At 38.6% G+C, this 18,816-nt stretch overlaps 1 protein-coding gene across 19 annotated transcripts in view; it reads right to left on the minus strand.

The window, feature by feature from the left end:
• The window catches only part of GTDC1 (glycosyltransferase like domain containing 1), a 446,641-nt gene that overhangs the window by 46,232 nt on the left and 381,593 nt on the right, over nucleotides 1-18,816 (minus strand). For 14 of the 19 annotated variants that reach the window (XR_007478257.1, XM_049711959.1, XM_049711957.1 and 11 more), the window contains 2 exons: nucleotides 16,660-16,730; nucleotides 15,865-15,956 (listed from right to left, as the gene is read on the minus strand). Coding sequence is in view for 18 of the 19 variants with exons in the window: in XM_049711959.1 (XP_049567916.1) it covers nucleotides 15,865-15,956; nucleotides 16,660-16,730 (163 nt within the window). In the remaining variant the exon portion in view is untranslated. Of the gene's footprint in view, nucleotides 1-1,853; nucleotides 1,985-9,688; nucleotides 10,802-15,864; nucleotides 15,957-16,659; nucleotides 16,731-18,816 lie in introns of those variants that run through there. The other 5 variants (XM_049711972.1, XM_049711971.1, XM_049711966.1 and 2 more) reach the window with 2 other exon arrangements.

Raw genomic sequence — 18,816 nt, forward strand, 5'->3', positions numbered from 1 at the left:
GGCCACCTTCCCCTACCTCGGTTTACTCCTGGACTGCTCTTCTCACATTTTAAACAAACAATCAACCAACCTCTACGTTCAGGTCTACAGTTTGAGGACCATTTCAAACCAGAGGGGGTAAAATCTTGAGTGATAGGTGCCAGCGATGGTCACCAACACTCCAGGCTAAGGTTTCTTATATTTGGTCATTGGAGTGCACCACTTTAGCCTACAATCTCTATTGGTGGGAAAGAGAGGAAAGTATGCTACAACTTAGATGGACAGAAAAGGAAAGGGCTCTGCTGAAACCAAGAACAAAAGGCATTTTTCTCTTAAACATACAGTTTTAAATGCGTATATGCAAATAAATACCTAATGATAAATAGTAATACTGGCGGGAAGGAGGCCCTTTTAAAAACATAGATGCCTCAAAATGATATTAAACGTTTTCCCACGTTTTTTTGGAAATCAATGTGATACTTCCAGATATTCTCCTACCCAAACACTGCTTAACCTCTCTGTCCCCCACCCTCTTCGCGCCTTCTAAATAAACAATTGGTGGTCAGGAGGAGAAACAGTTTGCAATCCAAAACACAGGTATGAAGTGAAAAGAAAGGCGACCTGAGGGCTGGCAGTGGGATTGAAATCACACGTCGGAATATATGAGAGATTCGAAGAGGAGTATTTTAAAATTAATAGCCAGAATCCCTGCCTGGAGAGTTCCCGAGCCAATCCCCACTCCCTTCTCTGTTTTTGCTTAAGTTACATTCTTTAAAAAGGACAGCGGGGAGAGAAATCATTCTTTTTGCTTCATCTTTGTCGGATTCTCTCACTGAGGTATGAGACTGGCCGACTCAAGGAACCAAGTACAATAAAATACTTAGACGAACAGAGAAGAGTTCTGCCCGCCAGGGCTACGCCGCCTTCCCGGAGGTGCGGAGGGGGACCAGTCAAGCCCGGCGCGAGGGAGCCAGGGCAGCACTGGGCCATCCGCCACGTGTGCGTGTGTCAGCATGTGAGTGTCGGTGCGCGCGTGCCGGGATGCGTGCCCGCGTGTGTGCGTGACAGTGTGCGCGTGTCGGACTGTGAGCGCGCCGGCGTACGCGTGCCGGCGCGGCTTTGCCCGGGAGTCCGAGCGAGTTGTGAGCGCGAGCGCGGCGGTCGCCCGGGGCTCGCTCGGCCACGCCGCCTGGGACGCGCCCCGCGGCCTCGGGGCTCCTCTGGCTCTCGGTTCTGGGCTCAAGCGCCGCCGAGGGGGCTCGGTGAGGACTCCGTGACCTCGACGTCCCCCTGCGTCCCGTTTTCTGTCGCCGGGAGAGGTGTAGAACTACCTCCACGCGCTTTGGCCGGGATCGAGCGGGGCACTGAGGGCGAGCGCCGCCGCGGACCGGAGCTCGGGCACATCGGCCCCGGGGAGAGGTTGCGCGGCGAGCGCCCGCAGACCCTGGACCCGCCGGACCCTCGGCCAGCCCTTCGCGCTCTCGGAGGCTCTGGCGCCGCTGCCCCGACGCTCGGGGCGAGCAGGGCGAGCAGGGCGGGCGCCGGGGCGCGCGTTTTCGGGCAGGCGACCGCTTCTTCCGGCCGAGGCCCCCGCGCCCCGCCGCCGCTCCTCTGCCCGCGGCCCAGTCGGGCCACCCGAGCACCCAGCCTGCGGCGCGGGGCCAAACCCGACCGAAGGCGGAAGACCTGAGAGGCAGGGAGGCAAGGAGCAAAGAGGTAGCCAGCCCCAGACAAGGAATCCTTAATTACAGATTAAAGGCAAGCGAAACCGTGCACCACATTTTCCATGTGTCAGCTGACGGCAGCGACAAAAGGAAACACAGAATGCTGGGGGGAAGAAGGCCTGTCTACCCCCCCCCCACCTTTATTAACAGTGGAAATGTAAAATACATTAGGTAGTGACTCTGGGTAGGTGGTGCCTTGGGCCAAATCGCAGCTGCTCGCTTCTCGCTCCTCGTCGAGTAGGAGGACAGTTTGGTGATGCACCCAGAAGTCTGGGGAACCTCTTATAAAAAAAAAAAAAGGACTGTAACTACTCCGTTCGAGTAGATTTTGCTTCCTAAGAACTTAATTACTTACACATTTTTAAGTTTTAATATTTGGTGTTTATAGTGTTGCAATTCATTATCTTCAGTGAACTACCTCGCGCACGCGCGCGCGCACACACACTCGCACATTTTGTTTTGCAATTCTGTAGATTCCATTTTTTTTCTGGCCCGATATCACAGCATTAGAAATACAGAGGAAAAGCCAAGCCGATTGAAAGCCAGGGAACATAGCTGCAAGCACCAGAGAGCACAAGGTCCCTCATGGTTCTGGGCTCTGGAGGAAAAAGGAGAGATGTATGCGTTGATGCCCTTTCTCTTAATTCATTATGATCACAAAACAATTTCCACCGTGTCCCTGGGATTTAAGACTCCAGTTCAACTCCATGACGTCCTAAATTCTTCACAGGGGGTAGAAAAGTGTTCAGAAGCCGAAGTCCACTCTGTGACCATCACAAACCTCTAGTTCTGTGCCCTCAATTTCTAACACAAATTAGAGACATGACCTTTGAGGGTCACCCTGAGGCACCAGGCATTGCACTTTTCTGTGTTTTCTTCCTCTTGCTGCTGGGTCAGTTTGAGAAATAGAGGAATTTGGCTTTGTTAGTAATGTGTTTACTGATACAATTGATGCAGCAGGTTGGAGGCGACAAGATCACCTTGCTTAGTCATTTTACCACCCTTTCTCTTTGTAGATATTTTTCTGTCTTTTATTTGTAACTTTTCCACCAGTGCCATTTTCCCCACAGCATTTAAAAAAAATTTGAAGTGCTTTTCCATGTGGTTCCAGTTAACTGATTTGCCCACACCCCAAATAATGCTATTTGCATTCAAGATTAATAGCTGCATTATCAGTAATTCTTAAATACATCCTGATCCATATTTTCAGTTTAAATGATTCTTACATTATTGGCCAGACAAATGCCTGAACGAGTAAGTCTGTGGACTGGTTACCAGCCAGATGACAGCAGCGTTACACTCAGGGAACACAATTACAGTTTCTGCTCTAGTCTCTTCCACTGCAGAAGGCAGAGAGCCTTCCTTATTTGCCACCTTCCCCAGATGTGGTAGTAGATGAGCAGATTAATAAATTGCTGTAAATCACACTAAGTTGCAAGCCCTCCCCCCTTCTGGTACATATTTAGGAAAATCTTTTAAAATCTCCCTCAGCATCTAGTTGGATTTAGCCACACCCACTCCACATTTTGACTTTCTCCTTCAGTAAAATAAAGAAGGTGAAAGAGCAAATTAGGAGTTTTTCTTTCCCTGTAGCTTTCCAGTGTTTTGAGAGGATCATCCCGCTGTCGTTTTAAGCCAGTTTTGTTAGTTCGTGTTTTTACCACCCACCAAAAGAACAGCACAGGATTGAGTTCATATTAATAAATGATGTTCATGACTAGGTTTCTAAATGCCAGAGTTATGATTTATTTTTTTAAATGGGTGGAGAAAGGAGAGCGGCAATAAAACTAGCCCCTAAGTCACTCAAAATCCTTGGCTTCACACATCTATGTGGTTATTAATTTTTTTTTTTTTGGTCTTTTAAGTTTTGTCTACATTTCCTTTAAGTTCTACTATTATGGACTAAATATTTTTTGACCATTTACCTGTGTCCGTAGCTTCAAACCCTATGTTTATTATAGTTAGATTTACGAAAAGCATTACATGTTCCCCTTTTCTACTTTCTAAGTGTTTATAATTGTCCCTATTTATCCCCCACCCCCGTTAAGAATTTCACAATAAAATCCTGTACCAAATAAATTAAACTCTGCAACTTCAGACACCCCAGGAAGAAGACATTAATCCACTTAGTTGAATACCCAGACCTCCCCCTCTCAATTTCAGCTCTTCTTAATGTAACATTTAGGCACGCAGCTGGCTCCTCAGACTTTCCTCCCTCCCTTTCATTCTGAATCATATTGGCCTTGTTTAACCTTCATTTCCTTTCCTACCCCCCCGCATTTGTCCATGTACTTTTCTTTGACCACGTTTGTCTCTCTCTCTTTCTTTTTGCTACCCGGACGGAAAGTAATAAATATAGTTTTCTAAGACCTTAATACTTTCTGTTAAAATCCCATTCTCCCTCCCCATTCCACTATTAATGCTTTGTACAATTTTTATGCATCCTTCGTTGTGAAGTTACTGCTCTGTATTTTTCTGATTGATCATTAAGTTGTGCTGGCTTTTGAGAACTGCCTCCATAATCCCGAAGCAAAGCCTTTTTACTTGGCATGCTCTTTGCCTTTGGAATGCCTTTCCTGGCAAGGACAGGCGTTTTGGTTTGACTATGATTCTTAAGTTACAATTCAAGGCTAATTTGTTCAGTTAGGTTTCTACTCTAAGCAGCTCTCTTTCTCACTGTTAAGTGCTCCATGAGGCTGCTTAGTTGAAGGGTGTGCTGTAAGCTCAAGATGTAATATATTTATATTGTACTTGATTATCAGTTTTCAAAAACAGCTGCACGCTTTGATATCTGTGTAAGGAAATATCAGAAGATAATATACCATTGGTATTTATTACTCTATAATTAAGGATGTGTCAGTGTTTCCTTTTTTAAAAAAACCCCTATTTTCAGAAATTCATATCTCAGGCATAAATTTCCCTATGAATTACAGTCTAATACCATATTAGAAGTATCTCCTTTTTAAGTTATCCCTCCCCTTCCTTTTCTTTCTAGGGAAATAAGTTTCAGGATGTAATTTCTGGGTTACTATCTGGGATGAGAGGAAGCAAGCCCTATGTTGCACAATTAAAGGTGCTTCTGCCACTGATGCCACCTGCTCCCTCTGCCCTAGGCCCCTTGCACCGGGCGAGATCATGGGGGCTGCCTTTTGGATAAAGGGCCAGCCTTCTATCTATCTGATAGGCAACTTCTCCTTGTATGATGCGAAAGGCAATAAAGAAGACTCAGCTGTTCAGAAACATCACAGGTACCGCAAAGTCTGAGATTTTAGGACCAGGAATCAATCCTTTTGCATTCCTCTTCTCATGGTTACTTAGACTACAAATGCAGCCAGGCCAGGAGGAACATGAAATAAATCTATAGTCAGGTACTAGCAACATCTTCATCTATATTTCTTCTGATAGTATACCGAGAAGCAGGAGAAGGAGGGAAGGGGGAAAAGATGGACAGCCAGATATGTTCCTCTTCCCCTCCTTTAAGGGATGGTCTTGACCCATTGAATTGACCACAACCTCCTGAAAGAGGCTGAGTTCTAGACCCACCATGGGACCCAGAGCAACTCAACCTCACCTGAGCCCTCAGTTTCCCCACAGCTAAAATGGGGACGTTACAAAATAAATGCTTACCAGCAGGGCCAGGAAATTTATGTGATGTATAAGTCCAGCAGGGTGTAAGGCCACAGGGAGTGGCAGGGGCCTGGGATGGATGTAGAGACCCAAAGACTCCCTACAGGCATAATAATGGTCATAATAAAAACACTTAATGGTGGGATGAATTGGGAGATTGGGATTGACATGTATACACTAATATGTATAAAATAGATAACTAATAAGAACCTGCTGTATAAAAGTAAATAAATAAAAATTTAAAAACATAAAAGCACTTAAAATATCAGCAACACCACAGGACCTCTCGTTCGCCTTCTATAACCAACTGCGTGGGCCACCCCCTGCTGCCCTTTGCACTCTCCTACCTGGTGAGGGGAGAAACAGTAGGGAACCAGGGGTTCCCAGTGAGTCACAAGCACTGAACTTCGTGCTTCCTGAAAGACAGGTGGGTGACAATGACACTATCCCATGCAGGGAAAGACTTATACAAAACATCTTTCTGTTTCTATAAGGCAGTCTGGCTCTTAAATAAGCCTTAATACGATGCCTTAATTTTCTCGCTTGTGAAATGATAACAAAACATTACATTTTCAAATATAAAGGGCTTCAAATTCTCGAGAAAAGTGTTACATAAGTACTTCTAGTAGAAATCACATCTTCTAGCGCTCCATCTTAGGTCTGCTATTTAAATGCAGTAACTGATAGCACAGTAAACATTTTAGATTATCTCTCAGGAGACATCAGTTCTTTATATCAGTTTATGGGAACAAGATGAACCTGTCCCTAGGGTTGAAAGTCATTACCACAGAGATATGGGAGAGGATAAGGAATCACTAAAGTGGTGATAAGTGATGGGAGGACCCCTGAAGGTACTGACCCCTAATTCCAATTTAGGAAAATGGGCCAGAGGATGAGTGGGGATCCTGAGGTCATACGTAACTCATATGCAGCTAGGGCATCCTGAAGATACTAGGAGGACTCCTTTCATGGCAATGAAAGTCTTGTGTCTTAAAGAGGAAAGGGGACAGGTAACAGTACAGGAAGTGGGCTGAGCGGTTAGCAGCTCAGACAGCTCTGTGCCCTACCACAGAGCTCTGAATTTTTCAAGATAAAAAAAGACAGGCTGATATAACAACTTCCTACATCTTCCTCTCTTTACTCTTCAAAAGGGAGTTTGTTGAGCTATAGTTTTCCATCTTATATTTATAACGCCACAGGCATTAGTTAGAAATGGTGACCAGCAGCCCCAGGAAAAAGGAACCCACAGACAGTCAAGTTTTTCTTCCTAGGTATGGTTTGTTTCAGGGTCAAGGTTAGGTCCTTGGCTCCAAATAAGCAGAGGAAACTCTTCTCATGCAAAACTGGCGGTTAGGGCAGTTTCTTTCACTGCCTGGAGAAAAATGGTTTTCTGACCCCATCAATAGTTTAGAGTCTAGAAATGTTAAGAATGGTGCGGTAGCAAAGTATTTAGAGCTCTTATATTATACATGGTGACCAAAGTATCTATAGCTCCTATCAAAAGGTATATCCAATAATAACATTTAAGACATGTAAAAAGTCATAAAGGGTAGAAATAAACCTTTGTGTGCTATGACCCAGCTTAAGATTAACTGTACAGTAAGCACACCTCTCCCAGTTATATGTCTGGTCTTCCCACCATCACTCCTCTGACTTAATCATTATTGTAAATTTGGTGTTAATTCCCAGGTTTTTTGTTATACTTTAATCACATATGTACATGTCTTTGAGCATCATGTAGAATTGTTGCATGTTTTTAAACTTTCCCAATTACATCTTAATGAATAACTTCGAAGGGAGGGCACGTTATTGAAGCATCAGTTGTCCTGTATCTGAATTCAAGTTTTAAAATGAAACATGTTCTCCAGCTTTCCACTGAAACAGAAAGGCACTCAGGGTGATACTTGTCAATAGTCAATAGAGGAATATGAATATCTCTCATAGAATATGTCAACATTAAAATACAGCATGGACTATCATTTGAAAACTGATTCTATCACCCACAGAAAGTATCTTGAGACTTAAATGAAAATTTTTTTGTGGCTCATAATATTTCTGGGTAGCAGATGCTTTCTCAAAAACAGATTTTACTTTTAAAAATATCAAATATAATTAACACCTTCAACATAAAATGAAATCTTTGCTTCCAGATGCATTTCAAGGTGTTGAAATGAATCTGTGCAGTCCTCTATGGCTGAGTTTCCACTGACTTACTGATTGTGCTGCCATCTTTATGTGGCATGTCTGAAGAACGGAGAGCTAGAGCAGGGCATTTAAACTCAACCGTATTTGAAGGATGCTTGTTAAACCAGGACCATTTGGGGAGAGGTCTTTTGACCTATTCCTGATTAACCTGGTATAAATGAGTAAGTTAAGAACTAGATGCTCTTCTATTTATTATAGAAACACCTAGCCAGAAACACAGATTAGGTAAATTCAGGGCAAGCATTCTGGACATTGTATCAAGGTTGATAATGGGCGGACTTCTAAAGACATTTAAGATTAAAATTGGTTTAATGATTAATTTAAAAAGAATAAAATGAACAGAATTGAATGCTCAAAAAAAAATTTTTTTTTCAACAACCGTACTAAAAATAAGAAACAAAGGGACTGTTTGCTCTCCTTAGTGAAAGCAAGGGAAACAGGAAATAGTCAACTTGTACCATTGATTATCCTCTGACTTCAACAAAATATGGGATAACTTACTTAATAACCCTCCATGCCACCATGTCATGGCTGTTGAGAAGCATACACGCACATACATAGATACAGTTATCTTTTCAAATGTTAAGAATTACACATTTACAAAACTTTTTATTGCTTTTTTGCACTAATACCAAACCCGACAGCATGGTTTTAAGAAGTGACCACTTTCATGTAAAGTTTTATTCCAGAAGTAATGCTGGGCACAGCTAAAGACAAAATTTGATTTGAGTTTATGGGTGTAGGAAAAAAACCCTCCATACACAGGTAACTTGCAATATTTTGTTTGCCAGAATCAGGCAAATATTTAAATGTTTTCAATGCACTATCTGAACAGTAATTCATGCTGTCTTCCCATCACTTAGTGAGAAAAACATATATGGATAGTTGTGCATGTAATATCTTGTTCACTGTAAAATGTGAGCTCATTATTTGCAGGATAGTAAAACATAGTAAACTAAGCACTGTTTCTTGGCCGTGAGCATGTAATATTGTTTGAGAGACATCATCTATGATAGGGCACCTTTCTAACTGAAGCATCTCTTTAGATGATAAACCCTGCGCAGGAGAATAGTCTTAAGAACCTCTTAGGCATATTTATATCTTAACTTTTCCACTCAAAAGGAGCATAACTGATAGATTCCGAGTTCCACAGTCTCAGACCAGAAGGGACTTCTCAAATAATTCCTGAGCTCTTTGTTTATGGGTTGGGGGTAATTTGTTCAGTGCCTTCTCAAAAGCGGGAGGAGGACTCAAGGCTAGTGCTGTGATGTCCATCACACATATGGCTCTCACTGTGTGCAAAGACAGAGCTTGTTGTTCCTGCTTCTTACTCTTCCTGCTTTTATTTTTATTTATTTATTTTTTTATTTTGCAGTACGCGGGCCTCTCACTGCTGTGGCCTCTCCCGTTGAAGAGCACAGGCTCCGGACGCGCAGGCCCAGCGACCATGGCTCATGGGCCCAGCCGCTCCGCGGCACATGGGATCCTTTCGGACCAGGGCACGAACCCGCGTCCCCTGCATCGGCAGGCGGATTCTCAACCACTGTGCCACCAGGGAAGCCCGTTCTTCCTGCTTTTAAATTCCCTGACCTCATGGGCCTTGAACTGCTGCTTTCTCTGACCTGCAAGTCTGCCTCTATCCAGAGGACTCTCTCTGGCCCCCTGACCTTGATCTATTTCCTGCTTACGCTTTTGGCACCTGTGAAATGGGCCCTACTAGACTTTTGAACCAGTGCCCACTCTATCTCGGATGCCTGCTAGACCACTCAATCCTTCTGAAAGCCAGAGAGCCAGGCTTGGCCCTTGTCTATCCCCCTCTCCCTGGCCGCTTCTCACTCTACAGCTTAGAGAAGTTATTCATTTCAAAAGCTAGGAAAGTTACAATTTACCTGCCAGTAAACAGAAGATGGTTTATCAACAGACTCTACCTTAATGACTACAAATGTTTACCTCCTGCTTTCCAGAATGCAAAGAAAATCTTGGAAATGTCATAATATCTTACAAACATTTGCAAAACAGATCCTTGTTCATCCGGAAAAGAAACAATTGTATTCGTTGTCTCTGACACAAGGAAAGTGTTCAGTGAGAAACATACAGGTAGATGTACACACCTTACACTGAAATGAGATATGTTAATTAAAAATTGCAGTGGGCACTTTATTAAAAATTTATTTTACAATCTAGCCATTCAAAACATCTTGACATCAACAAATAGAGCAGCTTGACTATTGGAATCATAAGTGATTTATCTTGAAAAGATTATATTTGTAGCTGGATGCAAATACTTTTGATGGATATTTATATCAAAATTACTGGTTTTGTTAGAAGTATTTTAATTTCCTTATTTTTATCCCTGGAAAAAAATTAAAACAAGTATCTCAGTGTTCATTTTATGGATGAGATGGCCCCACTTAGTGTATTTCCCATGTTTGTCTGAATTACAGCTGTTTATCTTGCAACTTTTCTTTAAGATAAATTAAATGCAAATGTAACTCTGTGAATCATGGGAATACCTGCCAGACCCCTTATTAATACCTTCACTTAAAAACCCCTGTGCCAGGGAGTCATTAATTTGCTAAAAGAAACGTGCTAAAGCAGACCTTTGCCCACAAACATTTCTGAGATGGCTGCCCAATTAGTTGGTAGCATTCTGAGCCTCCTTTCAGACCCTGTGGCCCTTTGAGGACACAAGAAGGCTCCGATGATAACCTGGCAACCTAGGTAGAAACCCAGCCAAGTGAGAGTGTTTGAAGCTGTAGTTTGGCTGCCATCGTGTCGGCAAAAAGAAAGAATTCAGGCACCATGTCATCCAGTACAAAGGATAAAAACGGATTCAACCGGAAATTCAATGTGGCATCACATATGGGATACATGAGTGCGGTTATACAACAGGCCACATATTTTTTTTGAACAGTCTCCTCCATGTGATGCCGAGGACATGTGTAACCATCATAACGTCTCTAGGAATCTGTATTTAATTTGAGTTGGGGTGGTGGCAGGGATTGGAGATCTGAAGCTGCCACAGGTTTGTGGCAGATGGCTCTGTGTCAGCTATGACAAGCAGCCAGGCTCAGCTTCCTCTGCAGATTTTCTTTTCTCTCTGATCAGGTAAATATGGGCACACTCTGGAAAGTTCTACAGATTCTGCCTTAGGCTGCAAGTTTGTGACTTAGCCCCATCTGTCACAAATCTTCCCTAGGTTCTGCTGTAAGCAGAGACCTGAATTTACCGTGTAGGGCTGCCCAAGAAAAAGGAGCTATTTCACCCTGTAAGGAGGAGGGAGAGAAGAGAAAGCAATGAGGAAGCATTAACGACCGAAAGACTAAAGCATGCTGAAAATTCATATTGCAAATTTGCATAATTTATATCAATTAGACTTCAAAAAGCCACCAAGTAAATGGTTCTCGAGTTTCATCACCTCAGGAAATCCCAGTTTCTGATTGGTTTAAAGTGTAACTGTATTTCCAATCATTGGGGAAAGCTGCCTACCCCCTTTTTTTTTTGCAAATGGGTACATTTGACTGCACACATATTTCCTGGTTTATGTTATGGATGACAGCTATTAGAAGTTTATCATCCAACTTTTAACTTTTATAAACATAAGATACACAACACTCTTAATACATGTTTTTGCGGATGTGAATTTTACTTTTAAGTGGTGAAGGCACAAGAGAAATGCCATTACTGTTACATGGAAATTACAAAGCACTTCAAGTTTACAAACGGGTTTATATTCATTATTTCATTATAGCAGGGCCTCAGGGGGAAAATGCTATTAAAAATTAAGGAAAAAAGAATTTTTCCAAGTTTACAGATGAATCATATAGAGGCCAAGAAGTTCACCTACAGCCAGGCTACAAATTAGTAGCAGAGAAAAAGAAGCAGCCAAAACCTCTAACTGATCTTAATCACCCCGAGTATATCTATTGTGTTAAAGAGTTTTTGCTTTTATTTTACTTAAACAAATCAAGGAAAAAACAAGCCAAAACAAAATCAAGGAAAGACGTGAAGAAAGAGAGAGGGAAGAGTAGTGGGGAGGGAGGGAGAGAGATCGAGACTGAGAATTTGCCTTAAATTGTGCTGGTGCAAATGAGAGATTTTAGAAGTTCTAAAAACATCACGAGCTTTTAACTGTTCATTTTTAAGGAAAAAAGTAATGACTTTGGAGGCGTGGTAATACTAGTGAGTACCACCTTATTCACACCTAGAGTAGAAACTCAAATTAAAAGGGGGCTATAAAGTGACCAGTCTCTTGAAGGAACCTTAAAGTGGCTTGGCTGTAGTCCGGGGAGATATAGCCTGATATAATTAAGACAAAACCACAAATGGCTTTTCTGGGCACTGAGTCTGAATTGTAAGCTTAATCATTGTTTGGAATCACTTTTCGGCAGAAATCTGAAAATTGTCCTCTCCTCCAAATAACAGCAGGTTATAAAGGTTTCTGGAATGTTGAAGAACTTGAAGAGGAGAACAAAATAAAAATCAGCTGCTATCATCTGAAAAAACTTAAGAAACTACAGTTTACCCTCGTAAAGCAAAGGAAGGATGGCATCTCTTTTTTTTTCCCACACAGAATATCTCTCACTTTGTAAATAAAACTAAATGAAACATAGCATGGGAATGAAAATCTATTCTGTTAGTCTGGGCAGTATATATTTTATACAACTGCCCCACTTGTACTCTTGTGCTATTTTTCAATACCAGTAACAAGGGGGTGAACATAAATTTTCTTCTAAAGCATTTAAAAATATAATGATCAAAGTTTCTCTAAAAGCACAAAGTACCGATCTCAAATAATTGTTGGGAACTTTCGGGAAGTAAATTCTCATAGTCAAAATGAGCCAAAAACTACAACTTCCCGGTATTAGACTTACTTCGGTTGTAAAAGGAAGCCCGATGTTAGTGTAAGAAGTTAATCCTTGGCTGATTACTTTATGATTACTTCTCGAATCTTGTATTCAAGTTTGGTTTAGGAGTCATCAAAGAGCTCCCTATTCCAGATGAAGTGAAACCTACTTTATCTCTGTGGCAAGTGTTTGGCTAATGGGTCTAACCTACTTAGAAAAGGACGCGTCCTGAAAGTACAAGAAAGCTGCAGTCAACGGTTGAGCCTAGTGGCAAACTTTTTAAGAAATGGCTTTAGATTTTTAAAAATTCAGAACATGGTTTTTAAAATAATTAAGAAACAGTTTCTGCATGTATTTCTTTAAATATTTTAAGAAAAATGTGTGTGTGTGTGTGTGTGTGTGTGTGAGAGAGAGAGAGAGAGAGAGAGAGAGCAAAAGAGAGGGAGAGATAAAGGGAACACACTTGCACGCACGTGAGGAATTCAAACATTTCAAGTCTGAAACCATTTCAGGTGAGAAGTCATGGGCACAGAGTTCTGTAGTAGGAAGAGTCACTTTAAGAAAAAAAAAGTATCAAATTCTGTTTCTGCTTTTCAGTTACTAGCATTCTGTTTCAAATCCTGCTTCAAGTTATAGCCCCCAAACTCTCACTCATATTGAAAGTATAATGTCTCAAGTGAGAAGAGAGCCAAGTGTTAGTAGCCTTATTCTAGTCATTAAATTTCTAAGTGTGAATCCATATGAAAAATCCTATCCTAAAGTGAACTCTACATGGTAAGTAGTTGAGATGATTTTAAAATGTAAACTTTTAACAACAGAAAAAGAGAGTAAGGTGTAAAAATGTAAAAGGAGCAAATTAAAGAATTCAGTGACATTCTATCCTTTTAGATCTTAGAAGCATATGTTTTTAAAAGCAAAACAGCACTGTCCAAGGGAACAAATCTAAAAAAACCCCCCAACACTCTCTTTATAGTATACACAAAAGTCTCTTCCATTGCATAAGAGAAGTAGGCAAAAAGCTGCCTTGGGGGAAATAATTCTCTGGTATTTAGTGAGGGCAAATGTTACCTGATATGTTTATATTTATAAAGCACAAGGTAAAAAAATAGTGTAACTTATTATATCTTAATTATAAAGTTTTAGCAGGCATTCTTTTTCTGTTTTAGCTCTAAATCTTATTACAACAACCCAACTAGATCTGTGGTCCTTCCTGTGATTTCTACCAGTTTGTCCTGACAATTGCATTATAAAGCTCTTGATTACTTCTATTTCTTGGACTAATTTATTAATTTTTGAGATGAATTTTTGGATATTATGTCATCAAAACCTATGAATGAGGACATATATTAAAGTGTATAATAGATTTATAAGAAAAAAACATCCATGGTAAAAAGTATGTAAAAGGAATTACATATATATATTCTTATAAATGCTTATGCGTGAAACACTAATTTATAAAACTTTGAGCTGGACCAGTTTAGGATGCGTGGACTAAAAATATATGTAAACCATAGTAACATGAAAAAACATTTAATGTATAGGCTATCTTTTAAGCTATAGGAGGAACAATTTGGTATATTAACAGCATACCACTAAGCTGACATTCTTTCAAAGTTTTTCCAGAAGTTGTTGGTAAAATAAATAATTATAGCTATGTTACGGCAATAGCTGTATTAAAATATTTCAACTGGAGATCTGTTTTTTATTGTAACTAAAAGCAACCTGTTGCAGTAATTTTTGAAATGGTTAAAGATTTGCAGATGCAAAATAACAGGGAATAATAAGGCCTACCTGGAAACCAAATTAAAAACGGATAAATTTTGATGGTGGAAATACAATTATAAATGCTTCACCATTTTCATCACAAGGTAAAAACATTCCTTCCTGCCCCCTTTTTTGTACCGATATGTGGTGATGGGTGATAACTAAGACTTGCGGTGGTAATCATTTCACGATATATGTCTGTCATTACGCTGCACACCTTAAACTTATACAGTGCAGTATGTCAATTATATCTCAATAAAACTGAAAAAAATATTGCCCAAAAATTCACCAGAAGGAAAAAAAAATCAATAATTCAACGGTAAACTCATTGAAAATAGCTTTGTGTCATATGTAGAAAATGAATCCACTTGTGTTAATACATATTATTCTATCTCTTCACTTTCATAATCTGCACATTTTGATAGTCTGTCACGTGGGAAACTACTAAATTAATATTTTACACAAACAAGACCACGACTGAACTTTCAAAATTAGGAAATCTGGATGTAAACCTTGGAAGTCTGTTTTCTCTTTGAAGCTTCCCATGTATACGATACAATCGTATTGACTGAAGGAGTAATACTGAAGCCTGGAACTGTTCAGTCAGCATTTTAAACTATTATGAGCTACCTTCTGAACCATTGCCAAGTTAATAGACAATGAAAGATAATGAGCTTGAAATTGGGTGTTAAATTGCATTTTTGGTTCTCTCCCTTTTTCTTGAAGTTTAACTGTTTCCTGCAGAAACAGAGTCATGTTTTGATGTATCACTATGTAAATATGTATTTTAGGCCATGACAAGGGAAAGGAGAGAAAAAAGGCAGCGAACTGTATTTCATGTAGGAAGGTTATATATTAACACAGGAAAATTAAAATATGCTGGATTATAAAACTGCTAGATTGTAAACTATACTGGATTTATGTAAAATGAAGTTGCTACACTCAAAGAATATAAAAAGGTATATTACTCATGGCCTAGAGCCACCTTCAAAACTCATAAAGCAGATTTGTCCCAGTTCAATTACTTAGACTTTTAGTAGGGTCTCTTTGTGTTGTTATTTCAACAATGTAAAATTCTTGATTCAAACAAGGGAAAAGAGATAATGAATGAGGGAACTGAATGATGATGCTATTTAAACTCTTTTCCTTTTGCCTTTGTCATTCAGAGAGGATACTGAGAGTCTAATTCTAAACAAACTGAGGGTTTTTATGTAATTTTACTAAACTGGACAAAGGAAACATTTGATTCTTTGAAAATCATCTTCAAAGTAGTTAAAAAAATGAACACCAAACTTCATGAATGTCATTCACCTGAATTTTTGAGGACTGAAGATTTCATTCTGATGGGAAGAAAGGCTTATCCTCATTAGTATAATTGTAGAATCTTTCCTTTACTTCCTTTTAAACTAATGAGTTACATTAATCCAGGTTCATTTTTATAAGCCTCTTGGGGCTAAATGTAAAGGACAGTCATCTTAGAAAACAATAAATAAAAAAAAAAGCATGTACTGTGCATTAAGTGCACGTATTTCATAAGGCCTAGGTTAATACAACTAGCATCCAGTTTAATTAATCCTTGTTAGTGTAACAACTAATATCCCTCCCTAGCATGTTTCCTTTAAACATTAGTATGTTAATTAAATGTCTTTTTTTTTAAAGATTTTTCTTTGTACTTCAATATGGCATTTATACCACGTAAATCTCTTCTCAATAACTACCTTATAGAGATGTTTTCTTACAATATCTGGTCTCTTGCAGAAATTCTGGAGCCTTTTTGAAAGCTGTTCAGGTGTAGAATACAGATATTCAGCTGCAGGAAAAACAGATACATTTTTAATGAAACAAAAACCTCAAAGCACACACTTGATATTAGTCACTTTACTAATTAAAAATGCATATTGCTCTGTGCCGCCTCGTGTTTTACATTATTTAAGCATGATTTTATAAGGTTACCTCAGCTCACAAGGATGTTTAATGCTAAATAAGACTGTGTAGTTGTGCTGTTTAGACATCTCCTTTGGGTGATTAAAATACATTATTCTAATGTAACACAATGCATATGTGATATATTTAGTGATGAGAATTTTTTCGAAGAACTAGTACGACAGCCGTATGTACCCTGTACAACAGTTGCATATTATTAACTAGTCAATTGTTGAAATAATTTGGTGTGACTTTCAGTCCTCAGTTTTTCTCTGTGTATATCATTAAAAAAAAATCTGTAAGCAATTGCAGCAACACTGACCTGCTTATAAAAATCCATCATTATGGGATGTGTATGCTAACAATGAAGAATGCTATTTGAAAACTTGCTTTTTTGTTATCTTAAAAGAACAGATGGTAAATATAAGCTTACTCTAATGTATTAAAACACATAAAATTTTCCTTAACACTAACATGTTGACTTGCCAAATAAACAATTGCTCCTGCCTAAGTTTATTTTCAAACTTTCTAATTTAGCATGAATCATGTATTAAATCTCAACAAAGATGAAAGTACATTAAAGTAGCTACCTGGAAATATTTCGGGATAAACCAAATCTTTGGGACAGAGTGGGTAACAACCACAATACACAGCTTCCAACCTAAAGAAATTTTAGGAAGAGGATAAAAATATATTAAAAAGACATTACCATCAGAACCAGAAAGTGGTTTTGTTTGTCTAAGTTAACAGTATGAGCCCAGAGTTAACTGGGATGAAGAATATGGTCGGCAGTACAATCCGAAAAGCCAAAGTTGCTCTTTTAAAAGATTTTATTAATCATATATGAATTTCATAGAACAGAACCAACAGCATATGTTTTGTTCACTGAATTAATCAAAGCGCAGCTCTGCATTTTTTTTTTGTTTTTAAAATACTGTTTAACACATTTTATAATCAGCAGATAAACACATGTAACAACATGGTAAAGTATGGACAGCTTTTCTTAATAATGCTGCAAAGCCCCAGAATGTTCATTTTTCAAAATGTTTAAATAAAATAGCAAATACTTTAACACTGTAGCTGTAGAAATCATCGAGGCACTTTTAAAAGCATCAGAAAAAAATTTACAATCTGTTGTGATGGGGCATTTTCATTTTAAGCTAAAGCTTCAGAATAGTTACTTATTAGGCAGGATATAGAACTATTCCCCCCTTTTACTGAAAAACTCTCATGAAGATTACCTTAATGAATATTTTGCTTTCTTGACTCAAAATTCAGCTCATTTTCCATTTTATCCAAAAAGAATACTGCTATTATTAAACAAAGAAACAAGAAAGTTTCACTTTGTGAGAGGATTTCCCCAGGGACCACCTACCTATAGGAAGTTTTTCTTCATGTCATAGCGGTAAGGGTTAAGTACAAGAAAGGTATTGCATCTTGATGGCTGTGTTAGCCCTGCATAATGGCTATTGATCTGACATACAATAAACCTTAAAGATACCACTGTAATTTCTGTTGGCTAGGAATTATGCAGTGAAATTCAAAACACTCTTTAAAATATGTTTATTTTATGAGAAACTTTGAATTGCATCCAAAATGTTGACCAAAGGCAGAATTTTATTTTGAACTGCAGATTTTTTTCAACCCAAGAATAGTTTGAAGTTATGTCAATGTTTACCTTGTTTATTTACAGCGACAAAGTACATGCAATTTAAGCTGTTTTTAAGTGGGTGATGTTTTCCCTATTTTATAACTGAAATTAGTTTAAATGAAAAGTATTTACTTTGAGCTGCAAAGTTTGGAAAAACACTGAGTTCAAAGTTTTGCTTAAGAACTGCTAGCAGTTACCAGATAACACAGTGGAAAGGCACAGGATCTAGTTACCAATGATTAATTTCAAAATCCAAACTAATATCTAATATTCTTTTTTACATAAATAGGGTATGTATAGAAATTCTTATCATAAGCACAGCTATAAAACTGTGCACTGTGACTGCATTATAAAACATTCACAAAAGTTTTGAGCACAAACACTGGGGATATTCTTTATGAACAAAAAGAAAATATGCACTTTATCTGAAGACACTCAGTTTTAAAATGCTTTGCCAATCGAAAAGCAAATACATATGAACATTCTCTTATAATTATATAAAATCAAAAGAGTGAAGTCACAGGCATTTCAGAAAGTGCACGTTATCTGCTTTTTAATAATGGATTTGAATTAGAGTGTTCTGTTCCCCGAAAGAAAACTGCAGGCCAAGTTACATTTTGAGTCATCGTATGAGCATGTACTCTGCCATTTCCAAAAAAACCTCTGCTAATTAAAATACAGTGAGAGAGGAATGGCATTATTTGATTTAGGAAGAAAAAAAATTTACAAATTTGGATTCCAACTTTTATTTGTAAATTATCTTCTTCGTGGTTATATTTCTAATTCATCAAGAAAAAAAACAATCACCATTTTTGGTTATAATTTTGACCTCTAAAATACTAAACCTTATTATACACATTATTTATATCAAGACTGTGTTTTAAAATATATTAAATTTGCCACAATATTTTAAAAGAAATTTATAAAATTCCTTCTAAGTTTCTCATATTTTGTTATTTTGAAGAAAATTATCACCTCATGACAGTAATACAATTATTCATCATTTCAATTCTTATGCACTACCAGTTAAATAATAAATAGGGTTCCAATTGATCTATTGTTAAAATGACTAGCAAATGACCTTTTTATTCCAATT

The sequence above is a fragment of the Orcinus orca genome, chromosome 7 (genome assembly GCF_937001465.1).
Source record: "Orcinus orca chromosome 7, mOrcOrc1.1, whole genome shotgun sequence".
NCBI classification, from domain to species: domain Eukaryota; kingdom Metazoa; phylum Chordata; class Mammalia; order Artiodactyla; family Delphinidae; genus Orcinus; species Orcinus orca.